At 35.9% G+C, this 16,584-nt stretch overlaps 2 protein-coding genes across 7 annotated transcripts in view; one reads left to right on the forward strand and one right to left on the reverse strand.

Moving 5' to 3' along the window:
* LOC140153299 (carbamoyl-phosphate synthase [ammonia], mitochondrial-like) overlaps positions 1-16,584 on the forward strand; it is a 90,214-nt gene that overhangs the window by 32,164 nt on the left and 41,466 nt on the right. The window lies entirely within an intron of this gene.
* LOC140153297 (alpha-1A adrenergic receptor-like) lies at positions 2,196-6,754 on the reverse strand. The gene has a single exon (XM_072176012.1). The coding sequence runs from the start codon at positions 5,802-5,804 to the stop codon at positions 4,692-4,694; it is 1,113 nt and encodes a 370-aa protein (XP_072032113.1). The 5' UTR covers positions 5,805-6,754; the 3' UTR covers positions 2,196-4,691.

Here is a 16,584-nt window from a genome sequence, read left to right on the forward strand (position 1 = left end):
CAGCGTATGGATAAGTTGCACTGGTGAATAGGTTAGCATGCATGATTTGAATCTTGACAGTGCAAAATCCAACATGGCGTTACTCTCAACTTGAGACAGGATACACTATACTGTGCCAAGGTTTTTTATTGTCTAGAGAAGACAGCTAGTAACCACTAATATGTCCATCTTTCGTCCAGAACTGTTTCTCAAGATCTGTTAGGCCTATGGGGACACCACTTGATAGGAGGAAGGATATTCAGCTTTGCTCTGTGCATGTATGTTTTCGTTGACAAATATGCAAATTTAAGTAGGTGATATACGTAATTCATGCAAAAATCATTGCAAATTGATAGTGGAGCTTATAGAAAATGATCTCAAGATCTGACAGGTATGTGGGGTTAAACATTGTGGCAGAAATTGTATGCATTGAATGATCACCTGATTAGTTTTTCAGCTTAAAGCCTACAAATTTAGTAGGTAATTTGCATAATTTATGCAAAGATCTTCTGCAAAATTGGTTGAGAATGTGATAAATTCATTCAACCTTGTGGACAAGTTTTCTCCAGATCTGATTGGCTAATGGTAGCAAAACCTGGTAGGAAGAAGGATATCTACTGCTGGCACACTTGATTAGGGTTTGAGTAGGGATGGGATAAGGGTAGGGGTATGGTTGAGCATGATAACAAAACAGTGGTGGGTTTTGCTTTTTTTAACCATTAAATACCTACATTCTTTAATTGTTTAAACCCAGTGTTTGTACTTTAACTTTACCTCTTATGTCAAAACATGATGGCATTTATGACACATTAAATCTAATCAAAAGTTCCTGACCATGATAACAAATATCTGAAAATTTAATTTTACCAAATTGTCTTCAATTTTCCTGATAAGGCCACATGCTTGGGATTTTCCCTAATTTATATATATAGGATATACCAACCCACCAACCCAACCCAGAAAAAAGGATGGATGAATCAGGCTACATGCTTGGGATTTTCACTAATTTATATATATAGGATATACTACCCAACCCAACTAACCCGGAAGAGGGGATGGTTGGGAGAGCGAGTTGGCGCAGCGGTAGTTCCCTCGCCTTGCACCACTGAGGTCCCGGTTTCAAGTCCCGGCCGTGCCCAAGGACTCTATGTGCATTTGGTTTATCCCGGTTCCATGCTCGCTCTCGCAGGTTTTCTTCAGGATCTCCGGTTTCCTACTGCTTTCAAAAAAAAAAAATTGGTGATTAGTTGTTAGGTTATCAAAAACTTCCTTCACCCAATGGAATTTGGGGAGCTGCACAGATACTTGGTGGATGTTACAATCTAAGTGCGGATAGGTCTGCGCTTGAGGTTTGGCTGCAACTGACCTAGATGATGCGATCTGATTGTGATGATTCACCATGGCAGCGAAATTACAACGCTTTGAATCCTTCAAGATCTAGCTGGAAAAAGGCGCTATATAAATCCGAAATTTATTTATATTTTTTTTTATGGATGAATCGGGCCACATGCTTGGAATTTTCCTTAATTTATATATAGGCTATAGGATAAGCCAACCCACCAACCCCACCCAGGAAAGGTGGGTGGAGGAATCAGGCCACATGCGTGCAGGGCTCATGATAGCATCGTAGTTTGCGACACAAATTGGTACTTCTGCGTATCAGATTTCTATGATGCATAGCATGTTTGTGATTCAAATAATTCTAGCGAAACTTTCTATATCAACCTTGTATTTTCATGTTCTACCTTTTTAAAATTATTTGATACTTGTCAGAAACAGCCCATGGTATTCAAAACATCCAAAAATCTTAAATTCCAACACAATTTCTTTCTTTTGTTTGAATCGTTTTGATGTTAATCGATTTGACGACTCTTGGCTTGTGACGTCAGAAGTGGATCATAGACTCTTGCTAAGTTGTAGTGCCCCCGTCCTTATTCAGAGAAGGTTGGTTGGCCCGGATGTTGCTTGTCTCTTTGACTCCTCTTTCAAAGTACTGTGGTTCTCTGTCAATGATCTGTATAATACGAGCATTGTGCGTACAGCACTCATGAATTATTCAGCGCACATGCATCGTTAAAACTGAATGATTGACCAGCAGACCTGAGTGTTCATGTTGTATGCCTGGTTGTACGGTACTGCAGGAAAGCTTAAACAAACAAACAGTAGATAAATCAAGACACCACTGGTTCTAGGTTAATTTATGTTTATTACTATTAGTTACTAAATATCTATGCCTTATACATTGTACTGTAACGGTACATAACTTGTACTGTAAAAAAGTTTGCAACTAGATTTTCAACTTGAGGAGCCAATGGCTACCAAATTATTTTTCCTGTGAACAGGTTTGAAGTTACAAAAGTAAAAATTAATGCGACACAAATTTTTACGAAATGCTAATCCCTAATTTTATATATAATTACATAGGATACACGTTGAAGTTATCACAAAAAAAATGCTGTGAGAAAGAGCTCATGCCGAAGGAACATAATATTATTACACATAATATTATGTGTAATATTATGCCTTTATTATGTAATTTGCCTGATGAACGGGAAGCTGTGAAACACAGTGTAGCAAATCATAAACTAGTCTATTAATATTATAATGTAATAATTTTATAGGATATACCAACCTACCCACCCCACCCATGGTGGAGGACAAATAATCATTTGTGTGTTTGCTTATTTGTTTGCTTAAGGTTATTAATTATTTTAAACTGTTGTGATTTGGTAGTTCACAGCATCTTACAAATGGTAGTGAGCTTTGGCAAAAAGTGCATTGCTCAATTCATAGCGAGTGTGTAGAAGAATGAAAATATCACAGATATACTTTTATAGGTGCTGCGGTTCTTTAGTTACGTTGTAAAGAGGGCTGAAACAACAACACTTTTGTAAAACGTGCATAACTCATTTACAACAATAAATTAAGCAAGTTTGCAAAGTATACGATTTGTAGAATGAACTTTTGCAAAACATCAAGGTGTTGTTTTTCAATAATATATAGATCTAGATAATGAAAATCAATTTTTAGGTTGCTTCGACCAACAATACCTCGTCTACCCTTAAGGTTATTAATTATTTTAAATTGTTGTGATTTGGTAGTTCACAGCATCTTACGAATGGTAGTGAGCTTTGGCAAAAAGTGCATTGCTCAATTCATAGCGAGTGTGTAGAAGAATGAAAATATCACAGATATACTTTTATAGGTGCTGCGGTTCTTTAGTTACGTTGTAAAGAGGGCTGACACAACAACACTTTTGTAAAACGTGCATAAATCACTTACAACAATAAATTAAGCACGTTTGCAAAGTATACGATTTGTAGAATGAACCTTTGCAAAACATCAAGGTGTTGTTTTTCAATAATATATAGATCTAGATAATGAAAATCAATTTTTAGGTTGCTTCGACCAACAATACCTTGTCTACCCTTAACTGTTTTCATTGCATTATACATTTGAATTTTGTTTACTGACATGTGACAATGGATTTATTTATTTGTAAGCAGTTCCTTCTACTTTGTTAGAGAGTATTGACATCAACTAATCTTTCAATGGTCTATGCTTGGGTGCACAAATCACAATATGCTTTGGAATTTCCCCACCATAGAAACTGGTGCTTTTGTTTTCATTGTATTATGCCATTAGAATACAATTAAATGACCTGTGAAAAAGAGCGGTTTTTTGCAATATTATTATTAGCATAATTCAGTTCAATTCAATTCAAATTTTATTATACCCGGAAAGTCCCAGATCAGACCTTGAGCTGGTCTTCCCTGGGGTAGTGTTTTACAGCAAATAACTAAAAGCCAAAGATACAATATAAAATTAAAAACATCAATACATAAGTAGCAGGATAATAAGGATATATAATAATGCAAAATAATTTGATAAAATTTAGATAATAATCAGTGAAAATGATTCTCTGGTTGTCACAATATTTGAGAAAACTATTCTGGTATATCATACTTCATTTCACTTGACACTCAAGTTGAATTTATACTCCAATAATGTAACACGCTTTTCCCAGTGCAACAAAAAACCATACTACCTCATTGGCTAGAAACCAATCGCTCAGCGCTGGAATATAAAATCCGCTTTAGCCACTTAATCCAAAAAGTGCAGTGATACACATAGGTGACTCTAGATTTAAAGGCAATATTTACAGTCTTTTGAAAACTAAAAACCAAAGATACAATATAAAATTAAAAACATCAATACATAAACCAGCAGGAAAATAAGAATATACAATAATGCAAAATAATTAGATAAAATTTAGGTCATAATCGCTGGAAATTATTCTCTGGTTCTCACAATATTGGAGAAAACTATTCTGGTATATCATACTTCATTTCACTTGACACTCAAGTTGTATAATCTATCGCTAAGTGATTAGTATTTGATGAGCGATTGGTATTTGACCAATGATGTAGCACGCTTTTCCCAGCGCAACAAAAACCATACTACCTCGTTGGCTAGAAACCAATCGCTTGTCGCTCAACGATGGAGAATATCAATAAATTCCGCTTTAGCCACTTAATCCAAAAGAGTGCAGTGACACACATAGGTGAATCTAGTTTTAAATGCAATATTTACAGTCTTTTGAAGCTAGAATAAAACACAGTTTTACCTCAACAAAGAATTACAATCACCTGATACATGAAGTGTTTGTAACTTTACTAGGATATTTCATTAAGTAACCTAGAGTCCGGTTTTTAGTTCCTCCTTAAAAGTATGTATTTCAGGATTGGTGATGGTTGTGGGATATCAGCATAAGAACACCTCATCATAGCTCTCAGTACAACTTTGAAATCTGGATGTTTCATTGCATATATTATGACGTTAATAACACTGTTAATATAGGGAACGCCCCTAAGATAAAATAAAACATGTTCAACATTGATGACATTCTGAAATGACAGTAGGATAAGGTATGGAGCAAAACAAGCAAAAAATCCAACGATAACCACAAAGAGATTTTTGGTGATCGCTATCTCTTGTTTGGATATTCGTTTCCTTCTTCGTTCTGCAATGGCGCTGTTGGGATCATGGCTCTCTTCGGTGATTGTAAGCTCTGATTTGGAGTTTTGCATGTCATAGCTCTGTGAATAGTCAGTCGAAGAGGGGATAGAAAACTGGGACAAGCGTCGTTTCTGTTGCCGAAAGTGTTTCTTGATGTACACATAAATCCAGATGTAACTTACAACTATGGCTAGGAATGGAATTCCACAAAATACATTTAGAACAAGGGAAAAAATACTAGTACCTTTATCTTCATGTCCAGCACAAACTAATCTAGGTTTATAGTACCCATAAGTAACAATTCCAGTTGCATAACAGATAAGAAGACTAGCTAGCGGGATTACCCATGTCATCGCCACAAGAATAACAACTATCCAGGGTGTAAATATCTTGTTGTACCAAATGGGGTTTGAGATGTGGATGAGTCGATTTATACCAATAATACCCAATGTCCATATGCTGGTTCCTAGGCAGGCATATACCATAAAGGATGTAAGCTGACAAATCCAATAGGCCCCTGGTATTGGCCATTCACTCTTACCAAGCGTACCAACAGTATACCAGACAAGAGTCCAGGATGTCAACAGATCCGCTACACCCAAACTTGTCACAAATGCGTTAGTCGATGTCTGGAGTTTTTTTGAGAAAGCCACTGCAGCAATTATCATGGAGTTCCCAATAAGTCCAGCGATAGCCACCAATCCTAGAAGGACTGCAAGAAGAATTTGTTCCCAGTACGGGACATTCAAGATGTAAACTGGCATTAGTGTGTCAGCTGCATTGGTAGTGGTATTATTCATGGCCATATTGTTGCCATAGGTAGAACTTTTGTCATTCAGTGTACAGATAAACAATTTGTAAATTTAATAAACCTTGTTCTTTGGGGTTTTGAAAGCTCCTCTCCTGCCTGAAGTTATGTATAGGTGGCTGGGTTATATATTGCTTGAAAGCTCCGCCTCCTTCAGAAACAAACCTTGTTCCTTGAGTTTTGAAAGCTCCTCTTCTGACTGAGGTTATGTGTAGGTGGCTGTGATATATATTGCTTGAAAGCTCCGCCTCCTTCAGAAACAAACCTTGTTCCTTGAGTTTTGAAAGCTCCTCTCCTGACTGAAGTTAGGCCTATGTGTAGGTGGCTGTGATATATATTGCTTGAAAACTCCGCCTCCTTCAGAAACAGACTTTAGAAGTGCTAAAAATAACCCAAACAATTATTGGAAGAAATCCAAACTAAAACCTTTCAGAAAAGTCCCTGGAAAATTAACAGAATACATCATGCATGCTCCATGTGTCAAATACAGATGGGGAACCCCCCTCCCATGTCCCTATTCACACATTTTCTGTGCATTTTCCTAATTGGTTATAAAGTATGACATCACCTGAACTTGCAGTGACTTGGTGATAACGCTTGGATGCACAAATCACAATAAGTGTAGGACTATTATTACATTCCCGCAACTATTTACCTTGCTGTTACAGAGCTATTCTTTGTCCTTTCGCATCAAGTTTAGAGTAATATTAAAGCCTGGTTATTCTGTTTTTCAAATAATGTACAAGCTCTATGAAACATTGTGGAGACAGGAATCTATTTTGAATTTCAAATGGTATCATTGTCATATTTTGGGCTATATATTTTTCAACTTTATTTTTATTAACCAAAAGAAGAAAAACATGCAACCCAAGATCAACTAAGATCCATACTGATCTCAGGCAAAGGTAAACACAATAACAAAACAAACAGCAAATACAAAAAAACAATGAGGAAATACATCATATTGGGAAGAAAACAGAATGATTTCTTGGACATTCCAATCTTATCTCAAATGAAAGCTTATGCTGGGTAATTATTATTATTTAGGTGGCTGGGCTATATGTTGCCAGAAAGCTCCACCTCTCCTAGGCGCCTTTATGGTATTTATTTATTTGTTAGCAGTTTTATTTCTTTCTAATTTGTTAGAGAGTATGACGTCAACTGAACTTTCAGTGACTTGGTTGTATTAAATGCTTTGGTGCAGAAAATACAATATGCTTAGATTTCCCCCCAATTTATATAATGAAATATATCAACCAGCTCCACCACAAAAAGAGGGTGCTTTTGTTTGCATGGTTTTATGCCATTTGAATGCTGTTTAACAACCTATGACAGTGAGTGTACGTGTTACCTAAACTTTCAGTGACTTGGTGATTTTCAGTGACTTAAATAATCTAGAAATAGATGAGTTGACATGTGTTTAGATTTGATACGCCCTCTGTTGGTCTGTGATCAAAACGGCCAGGCAAAAAACACTATAGTTTACATGGCAGAAGATGATTTTGTTTCATTAACTTTGGTTTCAAAGCAAATAATACAAAAAATGTTATCAAACTTGTTTGCAAATGCATCAGGCTATATACATAGTATCACACAAAACTTAAAAGGTTTTTAAAAGTTAGGTTTTGAAGAGATTTATGTGGTCTGCCATAGACACTCCTGTGTTATTTTGCCTGGCTAGAAACAACAGAGGGCAGTCTAAATATAAACATGTGACATCATAGGTCAACTCATCTATATAATACGAGCATATGACCAAGTTTCAAAATGGCCTGCCTAAATGCTTGTCATCCTCACAGAATGCCAAAAATCCCCCTCCCCAGCCTGCCAAAAAATCCTTTGCCCATTCCCTTTGCATATATGCCAAATTTTCAAATTTTCAAACCTGAAATCTTCTAGATATATAACATGAGCATAGCAAGCAGGAAATTTTGCATATATATATTAGAAAGTGTCTAGTTTTTACTAACATACTAATACTTCCTCATCTGGCAACTTTCCTCTGAATCCACCATCCCTTTCCATACCATCTGTGAATCTGCCTTAAAGGCCTATTCAGTGATTTGCTCATCCGAAGGATAATAGAAATCATCAAAATTAAGATTGTAACACCATTGTTAGTGTTATATAATATGCTAACAAGTGTATTAATAATAATAAGACATTTTTTCCTCTTTTTTTGCCAAATATTTCATTTCAAAAACATCTAAGGGAATGTTCATAAATACTGGGGGGGGTGGTAAAGTTGGAACCTTGGACATCAAAATTTTTTTGATCCTCCCTAAAAAAGGTGGATTTTTTGTTAATCCCCCTTTTTATGGTCTAGAATTTTTTTGATCCCACCCTGCATGCCCTAAAAAACTCTTAGGCCTATTACTAATTGGAGTCATACTGTTACACCCAAAATGTAAAGTGCACACATTTTGTTGATTTGAAGCTTGAGAGTAGCACCGAGTACACAATTCAATACTTAACATTCATGCGTGTGGAGCTTGCAAAAAATTGGGAATGTGCATACCTTCTTGTACATTTTTTGTATATCCCCACTATTAAGGGCTTAATTTTTTTGATCCCCTTTTTAGGACCCAAAATCCCTCATATTTTTCAACCTCCCACCAAAGTATTTATGAAAACTCCCTAATGACAGCTTCAATGGTTTATCCTTCACTTTAAGGCAATTTATAAACCATTTTTTTACACCCTTACTGGGATCTGTGAATAGGCCTTTAATAGGCAAGACTTGTGGTTTGATAACAACCTTTTGTTAATAATGATGTAGACTGCTTTGTATTCCCTTTATGATAAACAATTCAAACCATTCCATGCATAAAACACAACACATCCCCAGTGACCGCTCTGCCCAGAGTAAAGGAATTTTTTCATGGATAGCTGTTGGATCAGAACAGGATTGGTGGCCTTTCCATGGTCAGAGGGATTAGAGGGATGATATATTAAAATGGTCTACTAAAGTAGACTAATAATGATGCTGACCAAATGTCATGAAGTTTCTGTTCATAGGTGAATCTAGATTTACAATGTAATATTTACAGTATTTTGAAGCCAGAATAATGACAGTCAGTTTTACCCAAACAAAGAATTACAATATCGCATGAAATAGGAGGTGTTTTAGGGGGTACTACACCCCTGCCCAATTTTGTGCCTATTTTTGCATTTTTCTCAAAAATTATAGCGCTTTGGTGACAAGTAAGATGTATATTATAGGGGCAAGGACTACTACTACTGCACTGGAAATTTTATTTCAGCACAGACAACAGTTGTGGAGTTACAGTCAAAAATGAGGGAAAACCAATATTTGATCAATAAATCAATAACTACTTGCCTTGAGTTGCTGAATTTTCACTACAGTAGTTGTAGTCCTTGCCTCTATAATATACATATCTTACTTGCCACCAATGCGCTATAATTTGTGAGAAAAATGCCAAAATAGACACAAAATTGGCCAGGGGTGTAGTACCCCCTTAACTTTCCTAGAATACTTCAGTAATTAATATGGAGTCAAGTTTTTAGTTCCTCCTGGAAAGTAGGTATTTCAGGATTGGTGATGGTTGTGGAATGTCAGCATAAGAACACCTCATCATAGCTCTCAGTACAACTTTGAAATCTGGATGTTTCATTGCATATATTATGAAGTTAATAACGCTGTTAACATAGGGAACACCCTTAAGATAAAAGAAAGCATGTTCAATATTGACAGAGCTTCGCAGTAACTGCAAGATAATGTATGGAATAAAACATGCGAAAAATCCAACGATAACCACAAAGAGATTTTTGGTGATCGCTATCTCTTGTTTGGATATTCGTTTCTTTCTTCGTACTGCTATGGTGCTGTTGGGATCGTGTCTCTCTTCAGTGATTGTAAGCTCTGATGTGGAGTTTTGCATGTCATAACTCTGTGAGTAATCAGTCGAAGAGGGGGCAGAAAACTGGGACAAATGTTGCTTCTGTTCCCGAAAGTGTTTCTTGACATACACATAGATCCAGATGTAACTTCCAACTATTGCTAGGAGTGGAAATGCAAACAGTACATTTAGAACAAGGGTGAACTCATCTTTCTCTACATAATCAGCACATTCTAAAGCAGATTTATTGTACCCATAAGCAACAATACCAGCAGAAAGACATATAAGAAGACCAGCTGCCGGGATGACCCAAGTCATTGCCACAAGAATAACAACCATCCAGGGTGTAAATATCTTTTTGTACCAAATGGGGTTTAAGATGTGAATAAGTCGATTTATACCAATCATACCCAATGTCCATATGCTGGTTCCTAGGCAGGCATATACCATGAAGGCTGTAAGCTGACAAATCCAATAGGCCCCTGGTATTGGCCATTCACTCTTCCCAAGAGTACCAACAGTATACCAGACAAGAGTCCAGGATGTCAACAGATCTGCTACGCCCAAACTTGTCACAAATGCATTAGTCGATGTCTGGAGTTTTTTTGAGAAAGCTACAGCAGCAATTATCATGGAGTTTCCAATAAGTCCAGTTATAGCCACCAATCCTACAAGGACTGCAAAAAGAATTTGTTCCCAGTACGACACATTCAAGATGTAAACTCTCAAAGTCTCATTGGTATTAGTATTATTCATGGCCATATTGTTGCTATAGGTAGAACTTATGTCCTTCAGTATTCACAGATTCTTTCTGGACTGAAGTTATATGTAGGTGGCTGGGTTATATATATATTGCCTGAAAGCTCCACTTCTCTGTGTTTCCTAGGCACCTTTATGGTGTTTATTTTGTTAGCAAATTTATTTCTATATAATTTGTTAGAGAGTATGATGTCAACTGAACTTTCAGTGACTTTGTGGTAATGGTACACAAATCACAATATGCTTAGATTTCCCCCCAATTTATATAATGATAAATATTAACCAGCTCCAATACAGAAAAAGGGTGCTTTTGTTTGCATGGTTTCATGCCATTTGAATGCTGTGTAATGACCTGTGACAATGACACTTGAAAATGACCTACATTGGAAAAAGCGTCCTACTTTTTACAGCATAACAGTGGAGAATTAGTCTCGCTATATATTATCTTCCACTAAAAACTACAAAAAATAAGACAGTGCCCTTCAATATAAGATGGCAACCACTTGAATGTGATGGTTATACACTTCAATGTAAGATGCTGGAGTGCTTCGGCACCCAATTTCTTTTTGGGTGCTCAGCTAGTTTTACCCCAGAGGAGGCTTAAAGGCATTCCTACAATGCACTATGATTGAGAAATTTGATCAATATAACCTAGTTTTAAAGGCAAAGTCCCCATTGCCACACACACAAAATGGTCATTTTAAAACTGCAGCCAACGAGCTAATAGTTGAGACTTATGACTGATATTTGAGTTTCTTACAGGAAACATTCATATTGTCCCACTGCATTAATTTTATTCCTAAGTCTCGATGTTTTGAATGTTAAATAATAGGATGAAAACACCAGATATTTGCACACAATCCCAATGCAAGGTATGATCAACTGTACCACATGTGTACAAAAGCCAGACATACAAGGTCAGAAACCCCATTGGGTTGTGGGAATGTCTTTAAACATCCTCTGGTTTTACCCTAGTTTAGCCCACAAGAACAGCTCTGGTTACAGTAATCATTGGGTATCAGCAAAATATAGATCTAGCAGCTCAATCGCATCCCATCCATAGCGGTCACTACCGAGCCAGATACCACGTGTTCAAGATAACATTGCTTGACATTTATCACCTGTCATTTGCTCTTGACTGTATTGACTGAACCGAATGTAGGCCTATATAAAGTACATTGGCAGCCATGGGTGGTACTTCCCTGGGTAAGGCCTACATAATATTATATCGTGTCGATCTCAACCAATTTATAATAGCTAATGTTTTAAAATCATCAGAAACTCAGAACATGACCAATTTTGATATGGAAATGCTAATGATATAATTTATGTAGGCCTATGCAGCTATGCTATCTGAGGTGATGTAGACTAGCCTTTATGTCTTTCCGAAAGTAGTATTGCAGACTACGTAATTTAATTTCCAAATGCATGTAAAACTTGTGATTTGTTCGTGTTTCCGAGTTCCGATATGGATGTTCAGCGCCCGGGTTCTGGTTCAACACAGGGGCTATTTTGTTTGCCAAATAATTCATTTCAAAAATATCTAATGACAACTTCAATGGCTTATCCTTCACTTTTAGGCAATTTATAAACCATTTTAATTTTTTTACACCTTCGCTGCGATCACTGAATAGGCAAGTCTTGGGGTTTGAGAGCAACCTTTTTTGGTTTAGTTTATAATGATGCTGACCAAATGTCATGAAGTTTCTGTTCATAGGTGAATCTAGATTTAAATGCAATATTTACAGTATTTTGAAGCTAGAATAATGACAGTCAGTTTTACCCAAACAAAGAATTACAATATCACCCAGGGTTGGTGATTTTGATTTTTTAACCCTTTCATGCACTAATTAAGTTTTAAATTCACACAAATTTTTATATTGTGTTATTTTACATCTAAAGGGATTACAAGAACATACCCAGTGTCAAATTTGTTTGTTTTGTTTTTTTTGGGGGGGGGCACATTATGCACATGTCTTCATATGAGCACACTGCGCAACAAGGACGTCGATATTTCAAATATTTACATGCTACATCTACATAGAAAAACTTAAGACTTAAGTCATTTTCTGAAATAATAGAGAAATTGGGGTAAAATGTAAACAACTTGGGCTAAAAATGATGTAGAAATATTATTGGACTTTACAAAATAAGGAATTCAGGCAAAAAACAGAAACAAGTGACATATCTGCAACCATGTACATGCATACAAATGAATTGAAGTTCACGAATTACAACTTGTGAATTAGATTTCATGAATTACAACTTGTAAACTAGAATTTAAACTCAACTAGATGTTATTCCTAGCCTAATTAAGAGTCCAACAACTCAAGTTGAAATACAATCATTATTACATCCACTCTGTAGTAGGCCTATTTCATTCTATATGTATGTACTTTCCTATACCACCATGGTAAATGTTACATCTTTAAATGCACAGTGTCCTCTTATGAGGACGGAGGGCGCTTATAATTATTATGAGAACGGGAGGCGCTAAGACACCACAATGGCACAGTGTCCTCATTTGAGGACACATATTTTTTTCACTATTTTCAAGTATTCTAAAATATTTGTCACAATATAGTTGTTTCCATTATGTTCTATAACATCTATAAATACTAATAAAAAATTGTAGTCACTTTCCTACATCATAAAACAGTTAAAAAAGAATCCAGGGATCATAAAGAATAGCGCATGGCTGTGAAATCCCAATTGTAGAAATGTGCCTGGGGGTAAATAGAGCCTGTAGGCATTTATAAAAGCTCAGAGTGTTTACTGCCCTCTCTTGACATTGTAATGCAACATTGCACATTTATGAGGGGGTATTAATACATTTTTCATTGTGCATTTATTATCCGTCCTCATGAGGACACGGTGCGTGAAAGGGTTAAATCAAAAAAATGTATTTGATTTAAATCAGATTTTTTTAAATTTAAATTGATTTAAAAAAAATTTCATTGATTCCAAGAACTGCTGCGGCTATACCCCATGATAAAGTCAAAAGAGACCAGTGGAATGCTAGACATATGTGCAATCCTATGTACAAAAAATCAAAACGTGTTTTTACATGTGATAATTTCAAAGAAAAAATTTGGTAAAATCTTGGGGAAAATCCTGTTGACTTCTGCACCTTGAAGATGAATTTTTAGCAACCGATCGATAAAATGACATCATAGAAGTATTTTAATTGTATCCAAAAGTTGCAGAAGCATTACATGTAGGAATGAAGTTAAACAGTCAATTTAAGAAAGAAATGAACTTAATTATCAAAAATTGTAAAAAATTAAAAAGTTGATTTAAATCAGTGATATTTTAAAACAAATGAATTGATTTAGAATTTTTGTCCTTCAGTGTACAGATGAACAATTTCAATAAACCTTGTTCTTTGTGTTTTGAAAGCTCCTCTCCCGACTGAAGTTATGTGTAGGTGGCTGTAATATATATTGCCTGAAAGCTCCACCTACTCCAGAAACAGACTTAATAAGTGCTAAAATAACCCAAACAATTAGTACCAGGATACATACAAACATGAAATATTTATTCCATAATGAACAAATACATATATACATACATATTTGATTGTGTCAAATACAGAGGTTTTCCTTTGCATGCCCCGATTTTCACCTTTTGAAGCTTATTTCTAATTGGCTAGATAGTATGACATCAGCTAAACATTCAGTGACTTGGTGGTAACGCTTGGATGCACAAACCACATTAAGTGTTGGATATGCATTCCCTCAACTATTTACCTTACTGTTACAGAGCTATTCTTTGTCCGATGGCATCAAGTTTGGAGTCATATTAAAGCCAGATTATTCTACTTTCCAAATATTTTACAATGTAGAATCTCTATAAAAAGTTTGTGGAGACAGAAATCTATTTTGAATTTAAAAATGGTATCATTGTCATATTTTGGGCTATATATTGTCAAATTTTGCACTACATACATACTTATCTGAAATGAAATGAAATCTTATAATAAATGGTGGTTTCTTAATGTCATGCCGCTTGCTGCTGAGCAGCATGATGCACACGCATTACAGACAAACGGACACAATCAAGGTATTGGAAGGAAGGAGGGGAATGTATTGGAATGGGCTTTAAATTACAAATTTTTGCTGTAAAAATCTAGTATCAAGAAGATATTGTTCTAAATAATGTGACTTATTAAATTAGGGATTCAATCATGTTTCATCGTTGTTCATCACCGATTAACAATGATGCGTCCGTGTTGTCTGCATGATTTACTTCACGAGGGCAGCTTTAGCTGCCCGAACTAAGTAAACCACGCAGACGCACCAGACGAGAGTTGTTAATCGATGATGAACAATGGTGAAACATAATTAAATCCTTTCAACAACGAAAACAAGCTAAAGATCGTCTTATTCACATGATTCTTTGATTCGGAATGTCCGTGTGTTATTGCCACTCAACCTTACAAGATCGGTGATTTCTCTATTGATATCGGCAGTAAAACTATAGAATAAAGCGGTAATGTTTATTAGCTGGTACTTCCAACATAAGACGGTGTTTGCGCATTAGTTTCAGGCATGACAAATTTTACGCGCTCACGCATAACGCGTACATGTAAACTTGCATTCGCGTATACACTACTGGAATGTGGATTTATCACCGATTAACAATGCTTGGCTCCTGTACAAAGGTATAGGAAGAGTTGTTGAATTGAACATAATTTGCCAGTTGACATGCATCTTCATTCTACTTAAAGTTAATGTAATTGTATTAAATATGAATATTATTAAAAGTATTTAGGCACACCTGAGTGGCCATTGAACATCTTAAAGGCCTATTCAGTAATTTGCTCATCTGAAGGTAAAAAATCATCAAAATTCAGATTTTGACACCATTATTATTATCCCCCTTTCTTTAGCCATGGAGGGGGATATTGCGTTAAGCCAAAAGCCGTCCGTGTATTACTATTAAAGACAAAATAGTTACATGTATTTGAATGGGGCTATAACTTTTTTGGCCAAATATTTCATTTCAAAAATATCTAATGACAACTTTTAGGCATTAATTATAAACAATTTTATTTTTTTACACCTTTCTTGGGATCACTGAATAGGCCTTTAATAGGCAAGACTTATGGTTTGAGAACAACTTTTTTTTAATTTTTTTTATAATGATGCTGATCAAATGTCATGAAGTTTCTGTTCATAGGTGAATCTAGATTTACCATGCAATATTTACAGTCTTTTGAAGCCAGAACGATGACAGTCAGTTTTATCTAAAGATGAATTACAAGAAAGTGCTTATAACTTAAATAGGATACTTCATTGAGTAATCTCGAGTCCAGTTAGTTCCTCTTTGAAAGTAGGTATTTCAGGATTGGTGATGGTTGTGGGATATCAGCATAAGAACACCTCAACATATGTCTCAGTACAACTTTGAAATCTGGATGCTTGCTGGCATATATTATGAAGTTAATAACACTGTTAACAAAGGGAATACCCTTAACATAAAATAAAACATGCTCAGTGTTCATGGTTTGTCGTAGTGCACGTGTGATAAGGTATGGAACAAAACAAGCAAAAAATCCAAGGACAACTACGAAGAGGTTTTTGATGATCGCTATCTCTTGTTTGGATATTTGTTTCCTTCTTCGAACTGCTATGGCGCTGTTGGGATCATGCCCGTCTATGGTGATTGCATGCTCTGATGTGGAGTTTTGCATGTCATAACTCTGTGAGTAATTAGTTGAAGAGCGGACAGAAGACTGAGACAAATGCTTTTTCTGTTCCCAAAAGTGTTTCTTGATGTACACATAGATCCAAATGTAACTTCCAACTATTGCTAGAAGTGGAAATGCACAAAATACATTTAGAAAAAGGGAGAACTCATGTTTATCTACATAATCGGCACAATTTAAAGTAGATTTATTGTACCCATAAGCAACAATACCAGCAGCAAGACAGATAAGAAGAGAAGCTGCAGGGATGACCCATGTCATCGCCACAAGAATAATAACTGTCCAGGGTGTAAATATCTTCTTGTACCAAATTGGTTTTGAGATGTGGATGAGTCGATTTATACCAATAATACCCAATGTCCATATGCTGGTTCCTAGGCAGGCATATACCATAAAGGCTGTAAGCTGACAAATCCAATAGGCCCCTGGTATTGGCCATTCGCTGTTCC

The sequence above is a fragment of the Amphiura filiformis genome, chromosome 5, assembly GCF_039555335.1.
Source record: "Amphiura filiformis chromosome 5, Afil_fr2py, whole genome shotgun sequence".
NCBI lineage: Eukaryota > Metazoa > Echinodermata > Ophiuroidea > Amphilepidida > Amphiuridae > Amphiura > Amphiura filiformis.